The sequence below is a fragment of the Lutra lutra genome, chromosome 11 (genome assembly GCF_902655055.1).
Source record: "Lutra lutra chromosome 11, mLutLut1.2, whole genome shotgun sequence".
Taxonomy (NCBI): domain Eukaryota; kingdom Metazoa; phylum Chordata; class Mammalia; order Carnivora; family Mustelidae; genus Lutra; species Lutra lutra.
This window is the reverse complement of record NC_062288.1, coordinates 15,985,047-15,994,704: the sequence shown is the minus strand read 5'-3', so window position 1 is coordinate 15,994,704 and position 9,658 is coordinate 15,985,047. Positions and strand designations below refer to the sequence as shown.

General features: G+C 42.2%; 1 protein-coding gene and 1 gene segment (V, D, J or C); one reads left to right on the top strand and one right to left on the bottom strand.

Moving 5' to 3' along the window:
• The first annotated feature begins 2,975 nt into the window (after positions 1-2,975).
• LOC125080596 (hsc70-interacting protein-like) lies at positions 2,976-4,433 on the top strand. Of its 2 annotated transcripts, XM_047694493.1 has the most exons (2): positions 2,988-3,072; positions 3,168-4,433. In XM_047694493.1, the coding sequence occupies exon 2, from the start codon at positions 3,169-3,171 to the stop codon at positions 4,165-4,167; it is 999 nt and encodes a 332-aa protein (XP_047550449.1). In that variant the 5' UTR covers positions 2,988-3,072; position 3,168; the 3' UTR covers positions 4,168-4,433. The 2 variants fall into 2 exon arrangements, with proteins under 2 accessions (XP_047550448.1, XP_047550449.1); XM_047694492.1 differs by having other exon boundaries at positions 2,976-4,433.
• A 3,612-nt stretch (positions 4,434-8,045) lies between these two features.
• On the bottom strand, positions 8,046-8,538 carry LOC125081306 (T cell receptor gamma variable 4-like). The segment is given in 2 exon segments: positions 8,046-8,371; positions 8,456-8,538. Coding segments are annotated over 2 exon segments (369 nt in total).
• Positions 8,539-9,658: the final 1,120 nt, after the last annotated feature.

Below are 9,658 nucleotides of genomic sequence, written 5' to 3'. Positions count from 1 at the left end.
GACCCCTAACTGTGTCTTATCTACACCTTCTATGGCTATCTCAAAGTATTGTTATTAGGATTATGTAACAGAGAGTATATGGAGTACTTAATATAGTGTCTAGTAGATAAGGAATACTCAATTAGCAATAGCTTTCATTATGTTCTTATCAGAATATTACATTATATTTCTCATTTTCATATGGAACTCAGCTCCCTGAAAGCCTGTCAGCACATTTACCGCTATACACAGAAATACTTAATTCTTTGTTTTGATTTGGCTGAGCAAAGAAAAGGAGTAAACTCAAAGAAATTTGTTGACCCACGAACTGCAAATTCTAATTCTACCATTTTCAGAATATAACTGCAGATTTTTGTTAATTATTTTGTAACCTCAATTTAGAAGTTGAAAAATAAAGGCAACAGAACTATAGTAGCTAGGAATGATCGACTTGTGACTGAAACAATTAAAATTTGACTCACAGATAGCAGGAAAGTAGATTGAGGAAGGTCAGAAAGGATAAATCAATTATAACTAATGTGAGAGGCTGAGTTTTGTTGACATTATGGAAGTGGCAGGTATTTCTGTAGTCTCAATTATTTAATAAGAGTTGGGATTATTTCACTGTTATATACTTGTTTATTATATTAAAGAACATCAAGAACACAAAATTGGATTTATCATAATATTGGTTCATAAAACACTATGATCATTTATATATCTCTTTTATGTCATTTATTTGACTTATGTGTTGATGATTTACTTAACAAGTCAACAAATACCAGAGAATCCATTATTTAACCAAAGAACAAAAGCATTACAAATAATCTACTTGCTCTTTTCTAAGTTCATCAAATAGAAAAGCATAGAATTAACAATAATCTCTCAACATTTGTCCTGCTTCCTGTTTTGTTACAGAAGGAACAGGGTATATCCTGTTCTGTTAGAAATGGGACCTTGGTGGCTTTGTGGAAAGTGAAATGAATCAATTTAGATATAATCTTTCCCCTATTTCCCCAAATTGTGCTACTAATCTGTGGACAAGCATAACCACTTATCTGACCATCTGCTTGATTTCTTTGTTTTGCTGCTGCAGGTGGACTGTCCACCTCTCTTTACTTTGCCTTGGGCATTACTAGACAGACCCTCATGGACTGCACCTATGGTCTTCCTTATCTTCTGGTTGTTGTTGGAAGAGGTCAGTGGGAGCATCAGTGGGAGACTGGGAAATGAGAGCAGAGTAAGCTCAGTGTTCCCTCTATGACAAGTGACTTTGGGTTGGCTGAAACCTTTCTAGGTCCAACACATGGTGCCATCTACCCCAGAGCCAGAGGTTTATGCTCAGGAACCAAGAGGTGCAAGTGGGAGTGGCCATTTCCTTTCACACCAGTTACCCACTAGAGGAATTTGTTTCTTTTCTCCCCAGTCCCTGGATCCACAGGCTAAATCTAATGCCCAAGAGGCAATATTTATGTCAGGTGACATGGGGATGGTTCTTTGAACTTCAGTGTCAATTGGCTAATAGTCAATAGAAATCAAAGCAAAGATGCTCATTAGTGGAATCCAAAGGGGTTAGCCTCAGGGTGCAGAGAGCATGGTGAAAAAACATGGCGTGATGACTCTTGGTTAAAACAAACAAACAAACAAACAAAAAAAAAAACAGAAAATTTCAGAGAATTCTGCCCCTTAGAATCCATGTTGGTCAAGTTATTCACACTTATTGTGTTTCACCCACCTTAGGAATGAAAGAAAATGTACTTTGGAGAGAAATCTGTGTCCCCAAAGAAAGGGACACACAGAGTCCTAATTGAAAATTTTTTTTAACACAATACAGATTTATTTCTCACTTAATGCTAAATGTTCAAAAGTAGTACTCTTTTTAAATAAATGAAATATTATAGATATAAACAAAGACACATTTTCTACCCCTTCCTCTTTACATCTGTCTCTACAGGTAACCAGATATAACTAAAGTCGGTAAAATTTATGATAACCTTTGAATTTCTACAAAAATTGTGATTTTGTTAGAATTCCATTAATTTATACTTTAAGAGATGATAATTGCTATTGTTACTGATTCTTTCTATTCCTAAATATAGTTCTCCAGGTTTTTAAGTCTTCTTTTATATCTTTGGATAAATTATTAATTTCTCAATTACATTTTTGCATGTATTTTATTAAACTGTATTTCTAGTTAACTTATATATTTTTTATGAGTTTTAAGAAGAGTCTGTGGCAGGCTTTGTGTATTGGTTAATCTAGTAGCGATTCTTTTTTTTTTTTTTAATTTTTAAAATTAACATATAATGTATTATTAGCCCTAGGGGTATAGGTCTGTGAATCGTCAGGCTTACACACTTCACGGCATTCACCTCCCCAATGTCCATCAACAGATGAATGGATAAAGAAGATGTAGTAGATATATATACAATGGAATACTAATTGAAATTTTATCTTTTCTCAATCTCCAAGTGAAGATGATGTGAAAATGATTTTCTAGCAACATTCCTTGAAATTAGGAGATCATGTGTTCAGGCAATGAAAATGCCAAACAACTTTGCTAAAGAAATTATAGTTGTGTGAAAACTGCCTGCCATTCTGCTTGAGAGGATCTCATTCCTGCACCTTCATGTGGAGAAAAGAGACTTAAAGAAAGCAAGAACGTTATATTACAGTGTGAATAAGAAGCCTGAATATTTGTGATCCTCTCTGTAGTACCTGATGTCTGTCCTACACAGAGGAAAAGACACTTCCCAGAATCTACTCTGAGCTCTCTCAAGGGTGAACCTTGTCTCTAACGTGGTGGAGAGTCAATGGGAATCAGGAGAGAAAATTTGTAAAAGAAGCCAAGGTTGTTTGAGGAAAGGGGAGAAAAGTGATCAGGACAGAGCCAATTACAGGCCTTCCTGACCATCAAATCTGACATGTTGTGCCTAAGTGCTCAAAAATATGCAATGATTTTTAGTATTAAGAATGTAGTGAATGACCCGTTCCACTCGATCACGCTGAGCTAGTACCCGCGCCTGGAATTGGGTCACAACCTCAGCCGCGCCTGCCGCCTGCCACTGCCTCTGGACCATGGACCCCCACAAAGTGAGCAAGCTTCGGGCTTTCGTGAAAATGTGTAAGCAGGATCAGAGCGTTCTGCACACCGAGGAAATGCATTTCCTGCGGGAGTGGGTGGAGAGCATGGGGGGTAAAATACCACCTTTCACTCATAAAACTAAATCAGAAGACAGTATCAAGGAAGAAAAACCAGATAGTAAGAAGGCGGAGGAAAACATAAAGACAGATGAACCATCAAGTGAGGAGAGTGATCTAGAAATTGACAATGAAAGTGTGATTGAACCAAATACCGATGCCCCTCAAGAAATGGGAGATGAAAATGTAGAGATAACCGAGGAAATGATGGATCAGGCAAATGATAAAAAAGTGGCTGCCATCGATGCCCTAAATGATGGTGAACTACAGAAAGCCATTGACTTGTTCACAGATGCCATCAAACTAAATCCTCGCTTGGCCATTCTGTATGCCAAGAGAGCCAGTGTCTTCATCAAAGTACAGAAGCCAAATGCTGCCATTCAAGACTGTGACAGAGCTATTGAAATAAATCCTGATTCAGCTCTGCCTTGTAAGCGGCGCAGGAAAGCACATAGACTTCTGGGTCATTGGGAAGAAGCAGCGCATGATCTTGCCTTTGCTTGTAAACTGGATTATGATGAAGATGCTAGTGCAATGCTGAAAGAAGTTCAACCGAGGGCCCAGAAAATTGCTGAACATCGGAGAAAATATGAGCGAAAACGTGAAGAGCGAGAGATCAAAGAAAGAATAGAAAGGGTTAAGAAGGCTCGGGAAGAACATGAGAGCGCCCAGAGGGAGGAAGACGCCAGAGGACAATCAGGAGCTCAGTATGGCTCTTTCCCAGGTGGCTTTCCAGGGGGAATGCCTGGTAATTTTCCTGGAGGAATGCCTGGAATGGCAGGGGGGATGCCTGGAATGGCAGGAATGCCTGGGCTCAATGAAACTCTTAGTGATCCGGAAGTTCTTGCAGCCATGCGGGATCCAGAAGTTATGGTGGCCTTCCAGGATGTGGCCCAGAACCCAGCGAGTATGTCAAAATATCAGAGCAACCCAAAGGTTATGAATCTCATTAGTAAATTGTCAGCCAAATTTGGAGGTCAAGCATAATGCCCTTCTGACAAATAAAGCCCTTGCTGAAGGAAAAGCAGCTTCGATCACCTAATGGATGTCGCAATAATACAAACCAGTGTACCTCCGACCTTCTCATGAAGAAAGCTGGGGTGCTGTGAAGAGAATCCCTACCCCTCTGTTCCCCATGCAACTGAAACATTCTACAATGGTTTGCCATTAGGGTATTCATTCAGATAATGTTTTCCTACTAGGAACTACAAACTTTAAACACTTTTTAAACCTTAAAAATATTTAAAAACATATTAAAAGGGTGTGTTAGTCCCTACAAAAAAAAAAAAAAAGAATGTAGTGAATGATATTTTTTTTTCCCAGTTTGCCTGTGTTTCATGGACGCGGGTCCTCAGGGCTTGACTGCGTCCTTCGGCTGCCAGGACTGCCATCCCTTCCACAGCTGCTTCTTGGTCCTCAGGTTCTCTGCCTGCTTGTTCAACTGGCAGCCAGGTCCATGTCTTCTTGGGCTGTAGATCCATATCTTGGGCTTGTACTTCTTACCCTTGTAGAATTTCCTGATGTTTTCTTTCTGGTCTGGTTGGTGATGGTGAGGACACAGGTGATGCATTTGTGAACAACTCTGTCCTTGAGGTTGGCAGCAGCGCCTCCTGGCACTGTATTGAGGCCTAGCTGGACAGCTCCTCCTTCCAGTTCTCCTGACCTTTAAGTAGCTCCTCCTTCCTCTTGCCAGGAAGGTCTGGAGACTTAATCTTGACCATGACTATATAATACACCACTGGGTGTGGTACATAAACCATGAATCTTGGAACACTGAAAAAATAAAATAAAATTAAAAAAAAATATATATATATATATATTGGGCGCTTGGGTGGCTCAGTGGGTTAAGCCGCTGCTTTCGGCTCAGGTCATGATCTCAGAGTCCTGGGATCGAGCCCCACATCGGGCTCTCTGCTCAGCAGGGAGCCTGCTTCCTCCTCTCTCTCTGCCTGCCTCTCTGCCTGCTTGTGATCTCTCTGTCAAATAAATAAATAAAATCTTAAAAAAAAAAGAAACCTAAGGTTTGATAATAGTATACAGAAACTTCAGTTGTTTATTACTATCCTTTCTTTAAAAAAAAAAAAAAAATATATATATATATATATATATATATATATATATACACACACACACACACACATACAAAATCCACCACCACCACTGAGGGACTGAGGCCAAGGGTCATGTGAATTCTTTTTAAAATAAATTTTAAAGCAAAATTCAAAAGCAATACAAGGTTTTTATGTGACAATTCAGGAAATGTGGAAGGGACATAAAAAAAATTTTCTCACCCCAAGCTTAGAGGTGACCTTTCTGAAATTGTGCCCTTTCCTTGCCCCAGGCCGCATCCCTGAACCTGAACATAAAGAGCACCCAGCACCAAAGTGTCAACATGAAATTCTAGATGTGCCAGGCCATTTTTAGAACTGTGATTTTCACAAAGTGACTCTGAGGTAACAGACATCAATTTTTATAGAGTACTACTATGCATGGTCACTTGATAAGGGGTAATGTAACTATGAAATCTTGATATTTTAGGTGTTCTTAATCAGCTTTAATATGATAACATAACGTTGGTCAAATTATTCAAACACCTTATGTCTCACCCACCTCAGGAATGAAATAAATGAGTTGAGCCCAAATTATCAGGATATTTCAAGCATCCATCTATGCAAAATCCCCCACCCATGAGGTAATGTGAGCCCCTCTCTAATAGCCAAAATATCAATTTCACTTCAACAGATATTAATGGAATCACCACTGTACTCAGTGCCTTATACTTTAATAAGAAGCTTTCAGTGTCAGATATTTAAACGACCCTTTAATTAGCAAAAGTTTACTTAGGGCAGGAGGGCTGACTGGCCTTTGCCTGGTTTGCCTTTGCTGTGTGTGACCAGAGTGTCCTTGGTGAAGCTCACCTTAGCCACAAGGAGAAGGGCAGGAGCAGTAAATGTCTCTAAAGTTGGACTTGCTTCCACCCCACCACAGGGTTGTTTGCTCCAGGCACAAGGCCACTGTCCTTTTAGTTATGTGTAACTCAAAGACACTACAGAATCATGTTGGCAACTTGGATTTTAGCTGATTTGGAATGATGTCTCATGAAAGAGTCTTCATACTTAGCAAATTTCTCTGTAACTAAGTGGTAATATTGGGTCTCAGAGATATTTGTCTGTGGAGTCAGGCACTGAGAAGGTGCAACAAGAGGAAGAGGTTTGGTTGTAATAGGAAATGGGGGAGACAGATGAAGGAAGACCCCCAAAACAGAGTGAACATAACTTTCTGCCCCTCCACACCCTCCCCTTCCTGAACACGCTGGAGATGTTAGTCTCGACCCAGGCCTTCAGTACAAGGTCAGGGTGTTAGTCGGGGTCTTTCAAAACAAAGCATGTCTAAATTAAAAATCTCCCACTACAAAAAACAGAAGCTCAGGGGGATAGATGAGGAGTTAGTGAACCCTAAAGACCAATTTCCTTGAGATCATGTAGACTTTCAAGCATCATGTTTAGCAATGCAACTAAGCTGTACGTAGACTTTGAAATTTCAATTGAAAATGGGTTTAATTCAGCTTGGGCCTCCTCAGAGAGATTTTTCTTCTTCCCTACATACAACAGCAGGTGTTATCCTGTTTGGGGCTAGAGGATAAGTAATACCAGTTTTGTTCTTTCTTTCTTTCTTTCTTTCTTTCTTTCTTTCTTCCTTTCTTCCTTTCTTCCTTCCTTCCTTCCTTCCTTCCTTCCTTCCTTCCTTTCGTCTTTTGAATCAGTTGACAGAGAAGATAGTGAATATAATAATATCTTATTTGTGTAATTTTGCTTTATACAGAAACCAGTCATGTAATCTTAACCATGAAATGTCCTCATTTTACAGATGAGAGAACAGAAGTCAGGGGAATCTGGCCCCCAAATTCCATATGGAGTCGCATGCAAGGAGAATTGGAAGCCTGAGGGCCTCGGGTCTCACCCAGGGTTGGTGCATCATGCTGCCTGAGGATCATGTCCCCCCACAGGAGTTGAGCACTGGGCATGCCAGCACATGGGGGTGCTGAGAAGTTAGCCCTACTGTTCGCTGTGCTTCTGCTCACTGAGTCTCCACTGCAAAGTAAAAAGCAGTGGGCGGGACAGCAACTTAGAAACTGGAATCAGGAGGTGACGTCCAACCTCAGTTTCAACCATTTTGTGGTAAATCTTCAAAGATTCTGTCACCCTTGACATTATTTGCACCACATTTTATTTGCACATTCTTCAGGGCATAGTCAGATTTCTCAGTTGCCGGTGTATTGGGGTGCTATTTAATGTAAATAAATGAGGGTCAGCAATCGGAGCCAAAAATAAATATTGTATGGCTGTTACATTAAAAAGGGTAAAAAGGAAGTAAAATTCACTTTAGAACCATTTTTATTTAGTAATCCAAGATATCCGAAGTCATTTCAAGCATGCACTCATTATAGAGATCATTAATGAGATATTTAATCTTCTTTTTGTAGTCTTCGACAAAATGGTTTGTATGTCACACAAGCAGCCCCTCTCAGCTTGGACTAGTGAACTAGCTACATTTCGAAAGCTCAGGAGCCACATAAGGCTAGTGGCTAGTGGCTCCTGCATTGAGCAGCACAGATTCTCCTCCAAACGCCTCAGAAATGCTGCACTGGACGATCTTCAGAGAAGTCCTTCCAGATGGACAGCTCCCTGGGTCTGTGCCAGCCTACACACCAGGGGCTCCTTGCCCTCCAGGGTTCTGTGCAGTGGACCAATGGAGGGAGCGCCAGGGGAGTACAGGGTGCTGAAGGCTGACCCCAGAGCAACCCCAGTGACCCAGAGCCAGTGGAAGTTGCCAGGCATGGAGTGCCTTGGGAGACAGAGACCTGGTCAGAGCACAGGGCTGTGGTATTCCCAGAAAGTGCAGTAGTACATGTCCTTGTCACTCTTCTCCAGCTTCAACACTAACAGGGTACAGCTATAACCATCCTTGACCCCTATGGCGGTAACTTTTTCTGCTTTCTCAACCAAATCCCAGTGGATGACAGATTGGTCCATGGTCAGATGGAGGATCCTCTGGAGGGACTTTCCCTCCTGGTGGCAGTACCAGTGGATGTAGTTGATCTTGGTGTTGGCTGTGCAAGACAGGGTAGCTGAGGTGCTCTCACATACCACGACTATAGCTGCCTGCTCCAGCCTCATCTCTGCGTGGCCACCTGCAATGGGGACAGTGGTGAGGTGGTGGCAGGAGCCTGATGGTGTCTCACCCATCCTGCACCAGGGAGGGAGTCAGCACCTACCGGAAAACAGGAGGGCACAAAAGATGGCAAGTGGACCCAGCATGATTCTCCTTCCCACCAGGGAGAGAAAAGCCCAGGGGGACCTTGCAGCTGCTCCTGCTGGGAGGAGACTGCCTGGGAGGTGGCAGAGGGCAACCTCTGTCAGGGCCGAGCATCTGATTCCCTGAGGGGCCTACAGGTAACTGGTGAGAGAGAGGCTGCAGTGAGGGTGGGGCCAGAGGGCTGGGACAGGTTTAACCACAAGGAGGGCAGTGCTGACAGACCATCAGTGGTCAGGCTGCTGAGAAACACTGAGGAATCTTGGTGCAATGAGAGCACCAGTGATAATAGAAATCCTTGATTGGGGGCGCCTGGGTGGCTCAGTGGTTAAAGCCTCTGCCTTCGGCTCAGGTCGTGATCCCAGGGTCCTGGGATCGAGTCCTGCATCGGGCTCTCTGCTCAGCAGGGAGCCTGCCTCCTCCTCCTCTCTCTCTCTGCCTGCCTCTCTGCCTACTGGTGATCTGTCAAATAAATTAAAAAAAAAAAAAAAAGAAATCCTTGATTGAAGAGCAGTACACCTGGGCACTGCACTAATTATTTGATCAAATCCTGAAAACAACCCTGGGGAATAAATATTGCTATATTAGAATGGGAATTATATTAGAACGGGAATAGCCTGGCTTGTATTTTAAGTAACTCTTCCAAGGCTGCATGCCTACAGGGAATTAGGTGGGGATGTGAGGCAGGTCTCACTGGGAATAAATCTCAATAAACCTCAGTAAATCTCAAGCTTCAAATGGCCACTCAGTACTGATAGAGCAATGGGTGTGCAGGCTGCTTGGGAGGCAGGGACAAGCCCAGAACAAAGATGCCTGCTGAAGAGGCAACAGGTCCCCTGAGCTAGCACTGGAGTATTTCTCCCAGAAATCTCCTCAGAAGATGCAAATGCCCTAACATAAACATAATAGCTGGCTAGTCTTGGGCAATCTATTCTCTTCCTTTTCCTCATATGTCAAAGGGACCACATTAGGTTGCGTGCAGAGTAAGCAGGGAATGTTAACAAACAGGTAGCCTGCCCCAGATATAGAGAAAATGCTCAAGAAATATTGGGGATTGTTTTACATCAAAACTGCGCTGGTTGAAGTAGATGATTTCTGGGGTCCTCATAGTGTAGGATTTCAGGAAATATTACAATTTTATAAAATCAGGGGTGGGGGGGTTCAG